Raw genomic sequence first — 22,390 nt, 5'->3', positions numbered from 1 at the left:
AGTGTCAGAAGGATCATGAATGGAAAATGCTGATGGGTGTAGGAATGCTGGATGATGAAAGAAATTGAGGGTTTGGTTTAAAAAAAAAGTAGGAACATATAGGAGATGGGCCAAGTGCTGGCAGGTGGGACTAGATTGGGTTGGCATGCATGAGTTGGACTGAAGGGTCTGTTTCTGTGCTGTATATTTCTATGACTCTATAACACAATGGACAGTACTCATCTCCACAAGAACTGTGCGTGGTCATTCTTATTGATACTGTCATGGACAGATGCATCTGCAGCAGGCAGATTAGTAAGGATGAAGTCAAATGTATTTTGCCTTCTCATTGCTTTCCTCACCGCCTGTCACAGACCCAGTCTAGCAGCCATGCCCTTTAGAACACAGCAAGCTTAATCAGTAGTGACCCAGTTGAGCTATTCATAGTGATGGGGCACTGAAATCCCCCATATAGAGTACCTATTATACCCTTTCTACCTTCAGTGCTTCCTCCACATGTTGTTCAACATGGAGGAATACTGATTCATCATTTAAGGGTGGGCAACACATGGTAATCAACAGCAGGTTTCCTTACCCATTTTCAGTCTGAAGCCATGAGACATTATAGGGTGAATGTTGAGGACCCCCAGGGCAACTCCCTCCCAATTATATACCAGAGGGCCCCAATCTCTGCTGGGTCTGTTCTGCTGGTGAGATAGAAGATGGTGATGTCTGGACATTGTCTGTAAAATATGATTCTGTGAGTCAGACTGTTGCTTGACTAGTCTGTGAAACAGCTTTCCAATCTTGCCACATGTTAGCAAGGTATGCTTTGCACTGTCAGTAAGTCTGTTTCTGCCATCGACTTTTCCAGTGCCTGGGTCGATGCCAGGTGGTAGATCTGGTTTCATTTCTTTGTTGAAACTTCATAGTGATTGATGCAACTGATTGGTTTGTCTTTGAAGAGGTGACAAGTAGGTTAGACCAGGGAAACCCACTGGATGTGGTCTATCTAGACTTCCAAAGGGCCTTCGATAAGGTGCCATACGGGAGGCCGCTGAGCAAGGTGAGGGCCCATGGTGTTCGAGGTGAGCTACCGGTATGGATTGAGGATTGGCTGTCTGACAGAAGGCAGAGAGTTGAGATAAAAGGTTCTTTTTTGGAATGGCAGCCGTGACAAGCGGTGTCCCGCAGTGTTCAGTGTTGGGGCCGCAGCTGTTCACATTATATATTAATGATCTGGATGAAGGGACTGGGGACATTCTAGCGAAGTTTGCCGATGATACAAAGTTAGGTGGACAGGCAGGTAGTACTGAGGAAGTGGGGAGGCTGCAGAAGGATCTAGACAGTTTGGGAGAGTGGTCCAGGAAATGGCTGATGGAATTCAACGTGAGCAAATACGAGGTCTTGCACTTTGGAAAAAAGAATAAAAGCATAGACTACTTTCTAAACGGTGAGAAAATTTGTAAAGCCAAAGTACAAAGGGATCTGGGAGTACTAGTCGAGGATTCTCTAAAGGTAAACATGCAGGTTGAGTCCATGATTAAGAAAGCAAATGCAATGTTGTCATTTATCTCAAGAGGGTTGGAATATAAAAGCACCGTTGTGCTACTGAGACTTTATAAAGCTCTGGTTAGGCCCCATTTGGAGTATTGTGTCCAGTTTTAGTCCCCACACCTCAGGAAGGACATACTGGCACTGGAACGTGTCCAGCGAAGATTCACACGGATGATCCCGGTTGAGGAACGGCTGAGGATCCTGGGATTGTATTCATTGGAGTTTAGAAGATTGAGGGTAGACTTAATAGAAACTTACAAGATAATACATGGCTTGGAAAGGGTGGACGCTAGGAAATTGTTTCCGTTAGGCGAGGAGACTAGGAACCGTGGACACAGCCTTAGAATTAGAGGGGGTCAATTCAGAACAGAAATGCGGAGACATTTCTTCAGCCAGAGAGTGGTGGGCGAATGGAATTCATTGCCGCAGAGTGCAGTGGAGGCCGGGACGCTAAATGTCTTCAAGGCAGAGATTGATAGATTCTTGATGTCACGAGGAATTAAGGACTACGGGGAGAACGCTGGTAAGTGGAGTTGAAATGCCCATCAGCCATGATTGAATGGCGGAGTGGACTCGATGGGCCGAATGGCCTTACTTCCTCTCCTATGTCTTATGGTCAGGCCATTTCAGAAGGCAGAAGAGCGTAAACTACATTGCTGTGGGTCTGGAATCATTGTAGGCCAAACCAGGTGAGGATGGCAGATATCCTTCCCTGAAGAACATTAGCAAGCTAGATGGATTTTTCCAACAACTGAAAATGGTTTTGTGGTCATCAGTAGATTCATAATTCTAGAGTTTTTTTAAAATTAAAATTCCACCATCTGCTGCGGCAGGATTTCAATGTAGGTCATCTGAACATTAACTAAATTTCTAGATTAATAGTCTAGTGCTAACATACTTGGCCATCACCACTGATGTACAGAGTATAAATCTTTATACACAGTTACAACGCTTATTGCGTAGTGTGTGATTATACATATTTATAGTCTGTTATCTATGTTTGAGTGATTTTACATAGTAATAGTGTGTGTCATGTCCATCATGAGACTCATTATATTCATTTATAGTGTGGTATACATAATGGGAGATGATTATATACAGTTATAGTGTTTGTTGTGTGCACAGAGAATAGAAGGAAATGGACCATATTCAGTCAGATGCGATTCGTTTAAAATAGCATCATGGCTGGCACAGATGCAGTGGGCTCATGGGCCCGTTCTTGTGTTATACTGTTCTTTATTCTCTGTCCTGTAATATGCATGAGACAGCACAGAATTATAGCTATTGTTATGTTTGGGATTGAGTACACACAGTTATGTTATTTAGTATATTTAGTTAGTGTCATTTTGCATAGTTGGTGTGTGTTATATAGTGTATTATTTATATGCAGATATATTGCCTCAAGTTACAGAGAGAGATTATCTGCAGTTATAGTGTATTACATATTCTGTGAGTGATTATACAGTTGTAATGTGTACTGTGTACAGTTTGATAACAATTATACACAGTTATACAATATAACAAACATTACAAGTGATTTTAGTTATTGTTCTGTCCAACAAAAGTGATTCTACCTGATTATAATATGTTTTGTATATTATGTCAAGGATAATTCAAAGTTGTAGTCTGTTATATACAGTAAAAAATGAGGTCTGCAGATGCTGGAGATCACAGCTGCAAATGTGTTGCTGGTCAAAGCACAGCAGGCCAGGCAGCATCTCAGGAATAGAGAATTCGACGTTTCGAGCATAAGCCCTTCATCAGGATGAAGGGCTTATGCTCGAAACGTCGAATTCTCTATTCCTGAGATGCTGCCTGGCCTGCTGTGCTTTGACCAGCAACACATTTGCAGCTGTTATATACAGTATGTGATTATGCAAAGTTTGAGTTCATGTTCACATTCTCCCCGTGTCTGCGTTGTTTCCTCCTAGGTGCTCCGGTTACCTTCCACAATCCAAAGACGTGCAATTTAGGTGAATTGGCTATGCTGAATTGCCCATGCTGAATTGCCCGTAGTGTTCAGGGATGTGTAGGTTAGGTGCATTGTTCAGGGGTAAATATGGAATAGGGGAATGGGTTAAACTTCAGAGGGTTGGTGGGGGCTTGTTGGGCCAATGGGCCTGTTTCAACACTGTAGGGACTCTGATTATGGTTTGACATGTGTTATGTGCATTGCAAGAGTGAATAAGCACTATTGTAGTGTGGGATGGATTATAGTTATGTTTTTACAGTGAGTTATTATGCACAGTAATACAATGTTAATCATGGTGTGCCAGCGACTATGCCCTGTTATAGTGTGTTATTCACAGGGGGAGAGCTATATGCTGTATAGCGACAAATAAACCTGAAGATGCTGGAGTCCAAAGTAGACAAACAGGAGGTTGGAAGAACACAGCAAGCCAGCCAGCATCAGGAGGGTCTAGAAGAAGGGTTAATACCTAAAACATTGACTTCTCCACCACCTGATGCTGCCAGGCTTGCTGTTTTCTTCCAGCTTCCTGTTTGTCTACTTATACACTGTTATACTGTGGAATTCACTGCATGAGAGTGATTATGCACTTTGTAGTGTGTTATTGACAGTGTGAGAGTGATCATACCCTGTTACAATGTGGTTGACAATGCGATTAAACACCACCATAGTGTGTTATTCACAGTGTGACAGTGAACATAGACTGTTCTCTTGCATCATTTACAGTGGCAGTGTGATTAAACAGTTATAGTGTATCCTCCATGTACGAAATGTCAGTATGCTCTGTAATAGTGTGCTATTCACACTGAGCATGATTATGCACTGATGTAGTGTGTTGTTCATGGTGACAGTGATTATTCACTATTATAGTGTATTATTCAGTTTTAGAATGGTTATATAGTTATTGTATTATCCATAGTGTGAGAGTAATTATACACTATTATTCATGTGTTGAATAATTATACATTGACATTCAGATATGAGAGTGACTATACAAGGTTATGGTGAATAATTCATTGTCTGATAGTGAAAATACACTGTTATTTGGTGTTTTTCACAGTGTGAGAGTGATTACGCATTGTTATATTATATTATTTGCAGTGTTAGAATGATTATACACTGTTATGGTGTGACATTTAGGGTGAGGAAGTGATTATCTTGTGGTATGTTGTGTAATGCAAAATGTAAGAGTGAGTACGCACTGCTATATTGCGTTATTCATCATGTGACAGTGATTATTCATTGCTTTAATGTTGTTAACATGAGTTTATACAGTTATTATATACTATTCACTATCAGAGTGATTATACACTATTATAATACATTATACACACAGTGAGCATGATAATGCATTGTTGTATTGTGCTATTCCCAGTGGGAGTAGGATTAAAGACTATTTTTATGTGCTATTCCCATTGTGAACATGATTATGTACTGCTGCAATGTGTTATCACAGTGTGACAGTGATTATACACCAGTAATAGAACAAAGAACAGTACAGACCCTTGACCCTTTTGGATCACCAACATATGATGCCTTTCTAAACTAAAACCCTTTGGCTCTACATGGTCTTTATTCCCTCCCTAATCATATGTCTGTCAAGACTGCTCTTAAATATTGCTGTTGTACCTGTCTTCACCACTTCTTGCAGAACATTCCAGGCACTTTCCCTCCTCTGTGTTTAAAAAAAACTTGCCTCTTACATCTCCATTAAACTTTCCCCCTTTTACCTTAAACCAACATTGCTTGTGTGTGGGAAATCATGTCTCACAAACTTGGTTGAGTTTTTTATGGAAGTAACAAAAGAGGATTGATGAGGGCAGAGCGATAGATGCGATCTATATGGATTTTAGTAAGGTGTCCAACAAGATTCCCTATGAGAGACCGATTAGCAAGGTTAGATCTCACGGAATACAGGGAGAACTAGCCATTTGGATAGAACTGGCTCAAAGGTAGAAGACAGAGGGAGGTGGTGGAGGGTTGTTTTTCAGACTGGAGGTCTGTGACCAGTGGAGTGCCACAAGGATGGGTGCTGGGTCCTCTAATTTTTGTCATTTACATAAATGATTTGGATACCAACATAAGGGGTACAGTTAGTAAGTTTGCAGATGACACCAAAATTGGAGGTGTAGAGGACAGCGAAGAGGGTTACCTCAGATTACAACAGGATCTGGACCAGATGGGCCAATGGGCTGAGCTGAGAAATGGCAGATGGAGTTTAATTCAGATAAATGTGAGGTGCTGCATTTTGGGAAAGCAAATCTTAGCAGGACTCACTTAATGGTAAGGTCCTAGGGAGTGTTGCTGAACAAAGAGACCTTTGGTGGGCAGGTTCATAGCTCCTAGAAAGTGGAGTCGCAGGTAGATAGGATAGTGAAGGTGTTTGGTATGCTTTCCTTTATTGGTCAGAGCATTGAGTACAGGAGTTGGGAGGTCATATTGCAGCTACACAGGACATTGGTTAGGCCACTGTTTGAATATTGTGTGCAATTCTGGTCTCCTTCCTATCGGAAAGATGTTGTGAAACTTGAAAGGGTTCAGAAAAGACTAACAAGGATGTTGTCAGGGTCGGAGGGTTTGAGCTATAAGGAAAGGCTGAACAGGCTGGGGCTGTTTTCCCTGGAACGTCAGAGGCTGAGGGGTGACCTTATAGAGGTTTACAAAATTATGAGGGGTATGGATAGGGTAAATAGGCAAAGTCTTTTCCCTGAAGTCAAGGAGTCCAGAACTAGAGGGCATAGGTTTAGGGTGAGAGGGGAAAGTGGGGAAAGATGAAGGAAAACATTACAGTGGTATACACAAAAGAGACCTACGGGCAACATTTTCACACAGAGGGTAGTACGTCTATGGAATGAGCTGCCAGAGGATGTGGTGGAGGCTGGTACAATTGCAACATTTAAAAGGCATTTGGGTGGGTATATGGACAGGAAGGGTTTGGAGGGATATGGGCAGAGTGCTAGCAGGTGAGACTATATTGGGTTGGGATATCTGATCGGCAGGGACGAGTTGGACCGAAGGGTCTGTTTCCATGCTGTACATCTCCATGACCCTATGACACTATCTCCCCTGGTAACTGACATTTCCACCTGGGGAAAAAAAAACACTCTCACTATCCATGCCTCTCATAATTGTGTATACCTCTGTAATGTTTTCCTTCATCTTTTGATGTTCAAGTGAAAACAAACCATGATTTTATACTGCTGGAGTCATGTTATTCCCAGTGTCGCAGTGATTATTCACTACTATAGTGTATTATTCAGTTTGAGAATGGTTACTCACAGTCATACCGTTATTCACATTGTGAGCCTCATTATATGTGTTGTTCACAGAGTAAGAACGATTGCACACTGTTAAAGTGTACTATTTGTTTAAAACCAGTTACACAGTTGTACTGTTATGCACAGTGTGAGCCTCACCAAACACCGAGTTATTCAGTGTGCAAATGATTGTACACTGCTATAGTGTGTTATTCATAGTTTGAGAATGGTTATACAAGATTGTCGTGTGTTATTCACAATGTGAGCATGAGTATGCACTGCTATGGTGTTTTATTCATTGGGATGTGATTATGCAACGTTGTGTTCCATTTACCATGTCACAAGTCACACGACACCAGGTTATAGTGCAACAGGTTTATTTGAAATCACAAGCTTTTACAGCACTTCTCCTGCATCAGGTGAAGATTTCTGACCCTATCCACCCAGGTTCAACACTGGAACATCCACACCATATTTCCCATGTGGAAGTGGTAACATATTGTTATAGTGGGTCATCCAGTTTGAGAAACACTATGCACTGTCAGTTGTTGTTCACAGTGGGAGAGTGATGATACACTATTATAGTGTATTATTCAGTGTGACAGTCATTCCTCCATATCCGCAAACTCACAAATTTGCCTATTCATGCAAAAGAAAAAGTAACCAGTCATTCAAAATCCTCAAGCAAAACTCACCTATCCATGACCACTTTCACTTACATGCCGATCTTGCTCTCAGTCTCTGACCTGGTCCATGACACAGCCCTTCCACTCAACCCTCCGCAAGTAAGGGCAGAGATGCTGGGTAAGATGAATAGGTTGAGGACATCCACCAGATGGAAGTAGAGGAGGAGGGCACATCATCTGGTGTAAATGCCTGGGAGGCAGACACATGTGCACTGTTCTCCCCCTCCCCACCCAGTAATCACCCATAGTCTCCCCCAACAATGCCCCACCCTTATAAGCAGAACTTCTCACTTTTATCGGTAAGTTACAATACACTACATTTGTTTTTAATACATTACTCTAATAATATTAAATTTTATTTTAGACGTTTTTAGGTGTTTATTATTTTAACCCAAAAAAACCCCCAAAAATAATAGGCAAAAAGTCACAATCTTGGGGAGTGGGAACCTAACCCTATTTTTACCTAAGTTATCAAGCAACACACTCTCAAATTCATCATTTACGGGGATTTTCAGGAATGCAGATATGGAGGAATGCCTGTATACGGTTGTGTTATTCTCATTTGAGAATGCTTATTCTGTACATAGTTATCATATGTTATTTGATCTGTGAACATGATTATGCAATGCTATAGTGTATTGTTGTCAGTGGGATGTGGTTATGCATTATTATTGTGCTGGGTCCTCTACGTTTTGTCATTTACATAAATGATTTGGATGCGAGCATAAGAGGTACAGTTAGTAAGTTTGCAGATGACACCAAAATTGGAGGTGTAGTGGACAGCGAAGAGGAAGATGGAGTTTAATTCAGATAAATGGGAGGTGCTGCACTTTGGGAAAGCAAATCTTAGCAGGACTTATACACTTAATGGGAAGGTCCTAGGGAGTGTTGCTGAACAAAGAGACCTTGGAGTGCAGGTTCATAGCTCCTTGAAAGTGGAGTCACAGGTAGATAGAATAGTGAAGAAGGCGTTTGGGTTTGCTTTCTTTTATTGGTCAGAGTATTGAGTACAGGAGTTGGGAGGTCATGTTGCGGATGTACAGGACATTGGTTAGGCCACTGTTGGAATATTGCATGCAATTCTGGTCTCCTTCCTATCGGAAAGATGTTGTGAAACTTGAAAGGGTTCAGAAAAGATTTACAACGATGTTGCCAGGGTTGAAGGATCTGAGCTACAGGGAGAGTCTGAACAGGCTGGGGCTGTTTTCCCTGGAGCATCGGAGGCTGAGGGGTGACCTTATAGAGGTTTACAAAATTATGAAGGGCATGGATTGGATAAATAGACAAAGTATTTTCCCTGGGTCGGGGAGTCCAGAACTAGAGGGCATAGGTTTAGGGTGAGATGGGAAAGATATAAAAGAGACCTAAGGGGCAACATTTTCATGCAGAAGGTGATACGTGTATGGAATGAACTGCCAGAGAATGTGGTGGAATAGCTATTCAGGTTGACAGAGCAATTATGCAGCATTATAGTGTGTTATTCAGTGTGAGAATGATTATACACGGTTATAGTTTGTTATTCTGAGTATGATTAGATACTGATGTAATGAGATAGTCACCATCAGTGATTATACACTGCTATATCAGTTGATTATGTGAATAACCCATTGAGTGTGATCATACAAGTTATAGTGTGTTATTTACAACATGAGCATGATTATGTCCTGTTACATTATGTTTTTCAGCTGAAAGTGATTATACACTGTTATAGCAAGTTAATCACAGCGTGACTGTAATTATGTATTGTTACAATACCTTATCCACAGTTTGATAAACATTAGGCATTGTCATAGTTTGTTGTTTGCAGTGAGTGATTATACAGTTTTATTATGTATTTTTCAAGTGTGAGTGATTATGCCATTTACAGTGACAGTGATTATATGCCGATTTAATTTTATTCATAGTGTGAGAGTTATTATATACTACTATATTGTTTTCCCAGTGTGAGAGTGATTATTCACTGTTATATTGTTATTCTCTATATGAGCCTGATTATAACCGTTATGTTGTGTTTTTCAGTGTGGGGGTGATTATACTTTATTATACGTGGTCTTCTCAATATGAGAGCTACCATACACTGTTATGTTATTGGGCATTATTCACTGTTCTGATTGTATACTGTTATCATTGACATTCACAGTGTGAAAGTGATTACGTACTGTGATACTGTTATTCAGTGTGAGAGTTTTACATGCTTAGTTATTGTGTTTTTGAGTGAGACAGTGATTGTACACTTATTTATTGTGTTATTCAGTTTGAGAGTGATTATACACTGTTATTGTGAGTTATCCATAATGTGAGTGAGAGAATAGACACTGCTAAATTGTATTATTCACAGAATGAGACTGATAATACCAAGTTATTGTTGGCTATTCACAATTTGAGAATGGCTATATGCTAATATTCTTTTATTCAGTGTGAGAATGATTATACACTGTTACAGTGTGATATTCACAATGTGGGAACGATTATGCTCTGCTATATTGCCATAGTATGTAAGTGATTATATCATATTTTAATCTGTTATTCGCAGTGTAACAGTAATCTTACCCTTCAGTAAATTATTATTCACATTAAGACAGTAATTATAATGTTATAATACAATATTAAGAACTTGAGAATGATATCCACTGTTGTATGCTGTTCACAGTGTGAGTGTGATTATACATTGTTATATTGTTTCACTCAGTGTGAGATTGATTCTGCACTCTGATGGGGCATTACTCAGTGTGAAAATCACTACACTGTTATAATGCACTATTAAGAATTTGAGAATTATTATCCACTGTTATATTGTCTTATTCACAGTGTAAGAATGATTATTGACTTATTATGCATTATTCACAGCTTAAGAGGGATTATACAGTTATAGTGTGATATTTAGTGTATGAGAATGATTATCAAATCATAGAACCCGTACAGTGTGGAAACAGCCCTTTGGCCCAACAAGTCCACACCGAACCCTCTGAAGAGTAACCCACCCAGATCCATTCTCCTACTCTATTACTCTACATTTCCCACTGACTAATGCACCACACTTACACATTCCTGAACACTCTGGGACAATTCAGCTTGGCCAATTCATCCTAACTTGTACATTTTTGGACTACGGGAGGAAACCGGAGAATCCAGAGAAAACCCACACAGAACGAGGGGAGAATGTACAAACTCTACATAGACTGCCACCCTGAGGGTGAAATCAAACCCAGGTTGCTGGCCATTGAGCCACTGTGCCACCCTTGAGCCATTGTGGGGTTGCAGGGGCAGGTGAAGTCCAGCAGAAAACAAAACAAATCCCTCCGACTCTCCCACCGCACCCACTGTCAGAACGGGCAAGAGGTTCGGTCTTGGGGGTGACCCACTGCAGCGTCACCAATGGAATCCATTTGTTGGGAGTGCTGGTGCCGCCCCAAGTGCAGGACGTGAACCTCTGCCCACACTCGAGGCAGCTGAAGGGCCTATCCCCGGTGCGGACCCACCAGTGGGCCAGCAGGTGGGAAGAATTGCTGAAGGCCTTCTCACACTCAGGGCAGGGGAAGGGCCTCTCTCAGGTGTGGACCCAACGGTGGGCCACGAGGTGGGACGAGCAGGTGAAGCCCTTCCTGTACTAGGAGCAGCTGAATGGCCTCTTCCCAGTGTGGACCAGCTGGTGCCTCAGTAGGTGGAAGGAATTGCTGAAGTCCTTCCCACACCTGGGGCAGAAGAACTGCCTCTCCCCAGTGTGACTGTGCTGATAGTCTCCAAGGTAGAAAGGACATAGAATCCTTTCCAGCAGTCACCACATTTCCACGGTTTCTCCCTGGGGTGGGATTCCTCGGGTTTCTCCATGGCTGAAGTTTCAGCCTCACACAAATGTATGTACAGCTCCTCCCCGCCATGAATTCCTCTTTCTAGGCCATTTTACATCGTTATATTCTATTATTCATGGTTTGAGAGTGATTATATGCTGTTAGTGTGTTATTCGGTTTGAGTGTTGATTTGCTATTATTGTGTGTGATTTAGAGTATGACAGCAATTATACAGTTATACTATTTCAGTGCCATTGTGCATGATTAAATAGTGTTACAGTAAGTTATTCAGAATGTGAAAGTGATTAAACACTATTATATTGTGCTGCTTAGTGTGAAATTGATTATGCATTGTTATAGGGTATTATTCAGTGTGAGAGTGGATATAATGTTGTGATGTGACAGTCATTGAGATTTACAACACGGAAACAGACCCTTCGGTCCAACTTGTCCATGCGAACCAGATATCCCAACCTAATCTAGTCCCACTTGCTAGCACCTGGCCCATATCCCTCCATACCCTTCCTATTCATCTACTCGTCCAGATGCCTTCTGAATGTTGCAATTGTACCAGCCAACACTTCCTCTGGCAACTCATTCCATACACGTACCACCTTCTGCGTGAAAAAAATTGCCCCTTAGGTGTCTTTGATGTCTTTCTCCCTCACCCTAAACCTATGCCCTCTAGTTCTGGACTCCCTGTCTCAATGTCAATGACCTTGTCTCTTGACCCTATCCATGTCCTTCTTGATTTTATAGACTTCTATAAGGTCACCCCTCAACCACCGACACTCCAGGGAAGACAGCCCCGGTCTATTCAACCTCTCCCTATAGCTCAAATCCTCCGAGCCTGGCAACATGCTTGTAAATCTTTTCTGAACCATTTCAAGTTTCACAACAACCTTCCGATAGGAGGAAGACCAGAATTGCATGCACTATTCCAAAGTAGCCTAATCAACATCCTGTACAGCCGCAACGTGACCTCCCAACTCCTATACTCAATACTCTGACCAATAAAGGAAAGCATGCTAAACACCTTTACTATCCCAGCCACCTGTGACTCTACTTTCAAGGAGCAATGAACCTGCACTCCAAGGTCTCTTTGCTCAGCAATATTCCTTAGGATCTTATCATTAAGTGAATTAGTCCTGCAAAGATTTGCTTTCCCATGATGCAATGCCTTACATTTATCTAAATTCAACTCCATCTGCCACTCCTCAGCCTACTGGCCCATCTGATCAAGATCTGTTGTAATTGGTGGTAACCTTCTTTGCTGTCCACTGCACCTCCAATTTTGACACCATTTGCAAACATACTAACTATACCTCTGAAGCTAATATCCAAATCATTTATATAAATGACAAAAAGTAGTGGACCCAGCACCGATCCTTGTGGCACTCCACTTGGTCACAGGCCTCTAATCTGAAAAACAACCATCCACCAAGTACCTTCTACTTTCGAGCCAGTTCTGTATCTAAAAGGCTAGTTCTCCCTGTGTTCTATGAGATCCTAACTTTGCTAATCAGTCTCCCATGGGGAACCTTGAACGCTTTACTGAAGTCCATATAGATCACGTCCACCTCTCTGCCCTCATCAATCCACTGTGATGTGATAAGAGTCATAGAGATGCACAGCATGGATACAGACCCTTTGGTCCAACCTGTCCAAGCCGACTAGATATCCCAACCCTCTCTAGTCCCACCTGCCAGCACCCAGACCATATCCCTCCAATCCCTTCCTATTCATATACCCATCCAAATGCCTCTTAAATGTTCCATATGTACCAGTATCCACCACTTCCTCTGGCAGCTTATTACATATACATAACACCCTCTTCGTGAAAAAAGTTGCCCCTCAGGTCTCTTTTATATCTTTACCCTCTCACCCTAAACCTATGCCCTCTAGTTCTGGACTCCCCGACCCCAGGGAAAAGACTTTGTCTGTTTATCCTATCCATGCCCCTCATAATTTTGTAAACCTCTTTGGTATGCTTTCCTTTATTGGTCAGAGTATTGAGTACAGGAGTTAGGAGGTCATGTTGCGGCTGTACAGGACATTGGTTAGGCCACTGTTGGAATATTTCGTGCAATTCTGGTCTCCTTCCTATCAGAAAGATGTTGTGAAACTTGAAAGGGTTCAGAAAATATTTACAAAGATGTTGCCAAGGTTGGAGGATTTGAGCTATAGGGAGAGGCTGAACAGGCTGGGGCTGTTTTCCCTGGAGTGTCAGAGGCTGAAAGGTGACATTATTAAGAGTTTGAGAATGATTATTCAGTCGTAGCATATTATGTACAGTGAGGGTGATTATATACTGTTACCCTGTGTTAGCCAAACTGAGAAAGTGATTATACACTATTCTAGTGGGTTAAACACTGTTTGAGAGTAATTATACACTGATGTGTGTTTTCTCACAATAAAAGAGTCATTACGCAATGTTGCAGTCTGAGATTAAAACTTTGGGAGTGATTACGATCTGTTAGTGTGTGCGAGTGACTATATACAGTTATTGTGTGTTGTTCAGGGCATAAATGTTTCTACCAAGTTGTGGTAGGCTTTTCATGTGATTAACCAATGTTAGCATGTTTCTCACAATGTTGTGTGCCGTGTGTTAGTCCTAGTGCAGGTGTGAATATGTGATGTTATGGTTGTTATTCATGTTGTGAGAGCTGTGTTACATTGTATTATTCACAGAATGAGTGTAATTAAGCACTGTTATAGTATGTTGTCCACAGTGTGAGAGTCATTATGCACTGGTATGGAGTTTTATTCACAGTGTGAGCATAATTGCACATTGAGAATGAGATTATGCACTGTTAATAGTGGGTTATTCACATCATCAGAATGATTATACACTGTTTTGATCATTTCCGGTATAGAATTGCTATATTGAGTTATCCACAGTGTGAGAGTGATTAAGCTTGTTATGGTATATTGTCCACAGTCTAAGCATGATCATACACTGTTAAACTTTGTTATTCATTTTATGAAGGTAAGTATACATTCTTTCAGTACATTATTCAAAGTGTGAGTGGTTATACACTGTTATAGTGTGTTATTCACAGTGAGAGTGATTATTCATTGCTGTATTGTGTTATTCAGTGTGAATTGCTGTACATTATTATTGTGTTATTTACAGTTTGAGGGATTATTCACTGCTATAATGAATTATCAGTGTGAGTGATTATGCAGCTATATTATGTTGTCCACAATATTTGTGAGATTATACCAAATTTTAGTGTTTTATTCAGAGTGTGAGACTGATTACAATGTCATTGTGTTATTCACAGTTTGAGAGCCATTATGCACTGCTGTGATATGTTATCCATCTACTGAGAATCAGTATACACTGTTGTAGCATGTTTTTAATACACTTATGATATGCAGGTGTCTCTGGTTAGGCCAGCATTTATTAGCCAGCGGGCAGTTAAGAGTCAACAATATCGTTGTAGGTGTGCAATCACATGTAATCCAGACTAGGGCAGGATGACAGATTTTCTTCCCTACAGGATATTAGCAAAACAGATGTTTTTTTTTTCCCTGACAATCAACAATGATTTAATCGTCATCATTAGACTCTCAATATCAGATTCAACTCATCGATTGTGGTGGGATTCGAACTTCAGTCCCCTGAACATTAGCTAGGTTTCTGGATTAATGGCCTATTGGTAATGCCACTAGGGTATGATCTCCCCACAGGGAGAGTGATTATCCACTGTTTTAGTGCATTATTCACGGTGTGAGAGATTATACACTGTTGTAGTTTGTTATTCACAGTGAGAGTTAATATAAAACATTATAGTGTATTATTCACAGTACAAGACCCCCGGTACACTATTAAATTGTGTTATTCCCACTGCGAGTGATTATATTTGGTTTTATTGTGTTATTTACAGTGTGAGATTGATAGTACACTCTGACAGTGTGGTTTCCATGTACTGAGATTCAGTATACACAGTTATAATATCTTATAAATAGTACGAGAGTAATGAACACTGTTATGGTGTGTCATTCACAATGCCAGCATGATTATACAATTCTGAAGGTGTTCACAGCTGGAGTGTGATTGTACACTGCTTGAGTCATTAAACATGGTATAGCATGTTATTCACAGTTTAAGTATGACTGACTAAAGACTGGTATACTGTGTTGTTCACAGTATGAGTGAATATACACTTACATTGTATTATTCAATGATAGTAATCATGTATTATTCACAGTGTAATGGTAATCATAGTTATAGTATTATTCAGTGTGTTGTTCAGAGTGTTAGAATCATTGTGCATTTGTACTGCGTTGTTCACAGTGTGAGAGTAATTGTACACTGTTATGGTATTACTTGGCAAATTGAGTTATCTTACACTGTTATACTGTTTTATTGACAGTGGGAAAGTGATTATACAATGTTCCAGTGTGCTATTTAAGTTTCAGAATTATTATATATTGCTATAGTGTATTATTCCATGTGAGAGTGATTATGCACTGTTATAGTATGTTGTTCAGTGTGCATGATAGTACACTGTTACATTGTATTATTCACCATGCTACGGTGATTATGTCGTGTTATTCACAGTGTGAGAAACATTATACATTGTTGTGTTATTCACACTGTGAAAGCCATTATACACTGTTGTAGTGTGTTACTCAAAGTGAGACAGAATATGCAATGTTACACTGGTATTTGCAGAATAAGTGCTAAACACTTAAATTCAGAATTGGTGAGTATTATACACGGAGTGTCTTATTTACCATGTACAGCAGGAATGTGAGAGTGATTATGCACTATTATAATAAGCTATTCACACTGAGAACGATTATACACTCCTAGTCAGTTACTCATAAATTGGGGATGATTATACATTGTTATAGTGTGTTTTTCAGTTTAAGAGTGACTGTGCACTGTTATACTGTGTTATTCACAATGTGAGAGATTACACACTTATAATGTATTATTCCCAGTGTGAGTGATTGTACTCTTATATTTTATTATTCACAGTATGAGTGATAACGTACTGTTGGAGTGTTATTCAGTGTGAGAGTCCTGATACACTGTGTTATTCACTGTGTCACAGTGATTATCTACTGTTATAATATTTCACAGTATGAGAAACACTATACACTGCTACGGTATCTTATTTACACAGAGTCACTATACACTATTGAAGTATGCTATTCAATGAGAGCGAATACAATTTTTTTGTGTTTTTTTCACTGTTAGTGTGTTAGACATGTACTAAGCATCAATATGCACTATTACATTGGCATATTCGCACCGATTATGCAATGCTATATTGTATTATTCACAGTGAGAGAATGATCATAGTTCGTTGTGTTAATCACAGCCTGATGGTGATGATGTATTGTCATAATGTTATTTACATTGTGAGCATGATTATACTTCATGATTACACAGTGTGAGGGAGATTTTGTTTATCATAGTATGAGAGAGATTTTGCACTGTGTCATTCAGTGATATTGATCATACACTGTTAGTGTTAGGATTATTGTATATTATGTAGTGAGTGATTCTACATAATTACAGTTAGAGTTCAGTTTTTGTGTCAGTATACAGTGACGTATATGGCAGTGTGAGAATAGTTGTAATGTGCGATATGCAGAAAATAAGATTAGTACAGAGCTACAGTGTGATACTCAGCACACGTGTTGCAATACAGTTATGGTGTGATATACATTGTGGCTATACTTATAGTCGAGCGCAGCACATCAGGCAGCATCCAAGGAGCAGGAGAATTGACGTTTCAGGCATGAGCCCTTCTTCAGGAAAGGGCTCATGCCCGAAACGTCGATTCTCCTGCTCCTTGGATGCTGCCTGACTTGCTGCGCTATTCCAGCACCACATTTTCAGCTCTGATCTCCAGCATCTGCAGTCCTCACTTTCTCCTATACTTATAGTCATACTGTTATGTATGATCAGTCTTTAAACAGTTAATATAATGTGCGATTATGCACACTTAGACTATACACGCTAAGATTAATAATAGTTATACTGTGTAAAATTTGCGAGTGCTTGGATACAGTATGTTATTCAACAGATTTAGTGTTACATACAAAGTGAAGAGTTTATAAATTGAGTGCGTGTGTTATACAATAACGGATTATAGTTATACAGTGCGATAGATTATATCATTATTGCATGTATTGTTCAGTGAGTATGTTATGTGCAATGTGAAAGATTATACTCAATGTTTTATGCACACTATTAGTGATGATACATAGTTTTAACGTGCACTATGTCCAACATGAGGACGATTATACAGTGCTTTAAGTGCAGTATGAGGGTGACTTAACATTGTTGTCATGTGTGTACAGGATTGGCATGATTACACATACTTTGTAGGATGAGACAGTGATTATGATTAAATTTTGGGTGTTTGTGATTACAGTTATCTAATTGTAAGCTGTTGACCATTTTTAAGGAATTTTCAGACACCAGCTTATTAGGTAAACTATGCAACTATTAGAACTGAGGAAGGTTTACTTATGTTGGGCCTGTGCTCAATAAAATTTAAAAGATTGAAGGGGGATCTGATTGCAAGGTATGAAATTCTAAAAGGGCTAGACAGAGTAGATGCAGGGAAGATATTTTCCCTAGCTGGCGAGTCTTGAACGAGTGGTCACAGCCTTGGGATGTGGGTATACCATTTAGGACTGTGATGAGGAAAAATGTCTTCACTCAAAAGGTAGTGAACCTTTGGAATTCTCTACCACAAAAGACTATGAAAGTCAAGTCACTGAAATATTCAAGAAAATGGTTGCTGCCAAGAGAGTGGCTGCATTGTCCTGGTCGCTGTCAATGTTTTTGAATGCTGTTGGAGCTGTGCTCATCCAGCCAAATGGTGAGTCTTGCATCACTCTCCTGATTTGTGCCTTGTAGATGTTGCTGGGCAGGCTTTGGCAGACATGAAATGAGCTCCTTGCCACTGAATTCCCAGCCTAGTGTTGTCAGTACAAGACCAGGTTAGAGGTCCTGTTCACTTTCTCGAGAATGAGTTTAATGACCAGTCCTTGGTTGAAGGTCCCCAATCAGTTACAATTCTGGTATGGATATCCCTAAATGCTTATATTTGCAGATAAAAAGATTTAAAGAGGCCCCTCTTCTTAATTCAACCCCTAAACTAATTATTCATTTAGAAAGGATCCCCTCACTCTTGGAGGCTCAGGCTTCCCGGAGTGAAAGAAAAGGTCTTCACTATAAAGAAAAATAATAAATGTGTAACAAATATTCAGGTTATAAATATGTACTGAATAAAAAGCTACCAGTTATATGTATCACACTTTATTTTGCGTAAATGGTGGAATATTCTGGTTTTCAAATTGGATGGTACCAGTAACACCAAACATTGGTTGTGAAGCAATTGGTTTTGAGATTCTTAGATCTGCAAGGCAGCAGATGGGCTTTATTTTCCCCCTATTTCCTCAGTAATAGAGTCTTTCTTTACCTGCAGCATAAGAGACACCAGCTGCACTCAAGTTGTGACCTAGACAGCATATCAGGGGTTGCCGTTGATTTTTAACCTTGGAAGGGTAAAGTACAAAAATATCTACAGTTCAGGATATAATCAATGAGAACTGGCTTTCTGCTGAGACAGCTGGTGAGCTCCAATTTTTTTGCTAGCCATAGGAAATTACAATCCAATTTGGAAAGTTGCTGTTTGAAGATGGCAGAGTTTCAGGTGTGTGATTTTCAGAGATTCCTCTCAGAGCTTTCATCACTGAATTTACAACTACAGTCATGAGCTCTTAAAAAATACTGTTTAAAAGTTCAATATGTAAGTAATCTGGGGATTTGATCCATTGTCATAGCAATGGTAACCCCCAGGGTGTTGATTAATTTGTTAGTCAGATGGTAGCTCCATTTAACCAAGATTATGGTTGGAATTTCTCTTGTTGAAGATAGTCACTGCTTGGTACTTTTATGGCCCAAATGTTACTTGCCAGCTTTCAGTCCAAACCTGGATGTTGTCCAGCTCTTGTTGCATTGGACATGGAGAGATGTCCTGGGTCAGAGATGATTGACCTCCAATAACAACAAAAACAACCTTATGTCCACATTTGACTCCAACTAGGGGAAATTTTACACCCAATTTGTATTGGCTCGTTTTACTCTGGCTGCTTAATTCCACGCAAATGCAGCCTTGATGGCAAAGGCTATCACCTCACCCCTGCTTATTAGCTTTGTCCAAGCCTGTAAACAGGTCAGCAAAGTGGCCCTGGCAGTACCCAAACTGGGCATCATTGTGCAGGTTATTGTTGAGTAGATGCTGCTCGATAGCACTGTTGATGACACCTTCCGTTGCTTTACTGATCAATGAGAGTAGACAGATGGGGCAGTAATTGGCTGGGTTGGATTTGATCTGCTTTTTGTGCAGTCAAAAGTCACACAACACTAGGATGTAGTCCAACATGTTTATTTGATTTCACAAGCTTTTGGAGCATAGCCCCTTCATCAGGTGCTACTGATGTTTTCCCCCTAGTCCAACATCAGCACCTCCACATTTTGTATACAGGACATACCTGGGTCATTTTCCAGATTGTTGCTTAGATGATATGTTTTATCTGTACAGAAACAGCTTGGCTGAGGTGCAAAAAGGGTTCTGGAGCACAAATCTTAGTATAATTGCTGGAATATTATCAAGGCCTACAGCCTTGCAGGATCCAGCACTTCCAATTGTTCTCAATCTCAAGTAGAATGAATCGAACTGCCATCTGTGATACTGGACCAGTAGAGGAAGCAGAGATGAATCATTCTCTTGTCACATCAGCTGAAAATGGTTTGCTATATACAGTTATTGTGGCTGTTGTCTACAGGGTAAGAGGAATTACACAGTTATCGACAGCCTGAGAATGGTTATACATAGTCATCACTTTTGGTATGCGCAGTTTGAGAATATTTATACAATTATTATCTGTGTTATGTACAGCAAGAGGGTTATATCCAGTTAGCGTGTTCATATATGGTCTGTAAGTAAATGATGCAAAGTTATAGTGTGACAATAGCAATTCCAAGCAAATATACACCAGCGATAGTACATCTGATGGGCTGATGAGAGAGTAATTACGTACAGTTACATCTTGTGCTGTGTATAATTGGAGGGTGATTATGTACAGGCTTTTTGTGTTATGTAAAGTGTGTGCAATTACTGTCGAGTATGTAATGTATGGTGTGCGATAACTTGTGTTTGAATGAAATGTTGATGCACAATTAGGAAGTGTTTGTGCTCACAAACCTTTTTTTTTGCACATACATACAGTTTTTGGTCAATATCTACGTTCTCCATCTGTTTTCAGTGGCTTGTTTCTGCTGTTCACCTAATTCTGATCTCTTTCCAGGGTCGTAAGGGTCGGCATGGGCTACCTGGTGCTGACGGGTTACCTGGCCCTCCTGGTTCATCACTTATGCTGCCAGTAAGTAATTGTGTTACGGCAGACAGAAAGAAAGCAGACATTACTGCTTTCCCATTCTGATGTTCTACATGAGTTCCTGAGGCTGATCCTAAAATCTGCCTGTGTTGAGCACCACTCCCTCCACTTTGACACAGGGATATTGTTTCACTATATTTATCTGCAGGAATACCAGCCCCCATGGATGGGGCTCAAAAACGACACAGCAAGTGACTTAAAAATGACAGGAAGTATTAGAGTATTAAAGTACTTGGAAAATCACAGACTTTTAAAAAAAAATGTAGTGTATTTGATAAATTATTGGAATCACAGTATTATACCATACACAAGAGGCCCTTCAGCCTATCAGGTACTGCAAAAAAAAAGCTACCTATACTAGTCCCACTTTCTCACTAAGCCCATAGCCTTGAATGTCATGACAGTTCAACTGCTCATCCACGTTCTTATTAAAAAGTTTGAGGTTTCCCACCTCAACTACCCTCCCAGGCAATGTATTCCAGACACCCACCCACCACCCTCAGGTGAAAATGTTTTTCCTCAAATCTCCTCCTACCTTTCACTTTAAAGTTATGCCCAATTGTTATTGACTCTTTGACTAAGGGGAACAACTACTTTTTCATCCTGTCCATGCCCCTCAATCTTAATACACCTCTATCTGGCTTCCCCACCCCCCCCCCCTCCGAGCCTTTTCTGCTCCAAAGAAAACAACTGAAGCCTATACAGTCTCTCTTCAGAGCTGAAATGCTCCATCCAAGGCAACATCTTGGTCAGTCTCCTCTGCACCCCTCCAACGTTAACATATTCTTCCTATCATGTGTATCAAGAACTGCACACTGTCATCCTGCTGTGACCTAACCAAAGTCATATACAACTCCAATACGACGTCCCTGCTCTTCTAATCTCTGCCGTGAATGAAGGCAAGTGTCCCACCTGCCTTGTTAATTACACAATTAACCTGTCTGGCCACCTTCAGGGATTTGTAGACCAGCACCACAATATCCCTCTGAGATCCTAGCGTTCTGCCATTCATTGAGTATTTGAAAATATGACTGAAGGTTTTTAGGAAATCACAAAAGATTGCTCTTTGTTCCTAGGAAGTCACAGAGGTAACTGACAAATCATAAAAAGCCATTGGGCTTTCCGTCGGGAAGTATTTGAGAAATTTTGGGAAAGAATTGCTCGCCCTCAGGAAGGACATGGGAAATTGCAGGGATTATTTTTAAAAATTACAAAAAACATTCAAGAAACTGCATTAAACAATTAAGGCATTTCCAAATAAAAATGTTTGCTTTTCCCCCAAAATGTACTGTACTTGCGAAATTGCAAGGAGATAAGTCATGAGTTGGTGGAGATGCCGGTGTTGGTCTGGGTGTACAAAAAGTTAAGATCACACCATACCAGGATATAATCTAACTTGGAAGCACTAGCTTTAGGAGTGCCACTCCATCATCAGGTACTTATTCTTCACAGCCACCTGATGAAGGAGCAACGCTCCCAAAGCTAGTGCTTCCAAATAAACCTGTTGGTCTACAACCTGGTGTTGTGTGATTTTTTAAAACAAAACTTAGCAAGGAGATGATTTACTTTCCCAGGAGGTACGGATGAATTTGCAAGGAGGTGATGAGCCCTTGTCTGCTGCAGTTGATTGAGAATGTTTGGGGTGGGGGGAAAGGAGTCAGCTGGGGGGGGAAAGGAGTCAGCTGGGGGGGGGGGGGGGGGGGGGGGGGGGGGGGT

General features: G+C 40.5%; 1 protein-coding gene across 1 annotated transcript in view; it reads left to right on the top strand.

Moving 5' to 3' along the window:
* LOC132832614 (collagen alpha-1(V) chain-like) overlaps nt 1-22,390 on the top strand; it is a 143,693-nt gene that overhangs the window by 120,244 nt on the left and 1,059 nt on the right. The window contains exon 10 of the mRNA XM_060850696.1: nt 20,585-20,659. Coding sequence (XP_060706679.1) covers nt 20,585-20,659 — 75 coding nt within the window. The remainder of the gene's footprint in view (nt 1-20,584; nt 20,660-22,390) is intronic.

Source organism: Hemiscyllium ocellatum, chromosome 35 (assembly GCF_020745735.1).
Source record: "Hemiscyllium ocellatum isolate sHemOce1 chromosome 35, sHemOce1.pat.X.cur, whole genome shotgun sequence".
Lineage (NCBI taxonomy): Eukaryota > Metazoa > Chordata > Chondrichthyes > Orectolobiformes > Hemiscylliidae > Hemiscyllium > Hemiscyllium ocellatum.
This window is presented reverse-complemented; position numbering and strand designations above follow the sequence as displayed.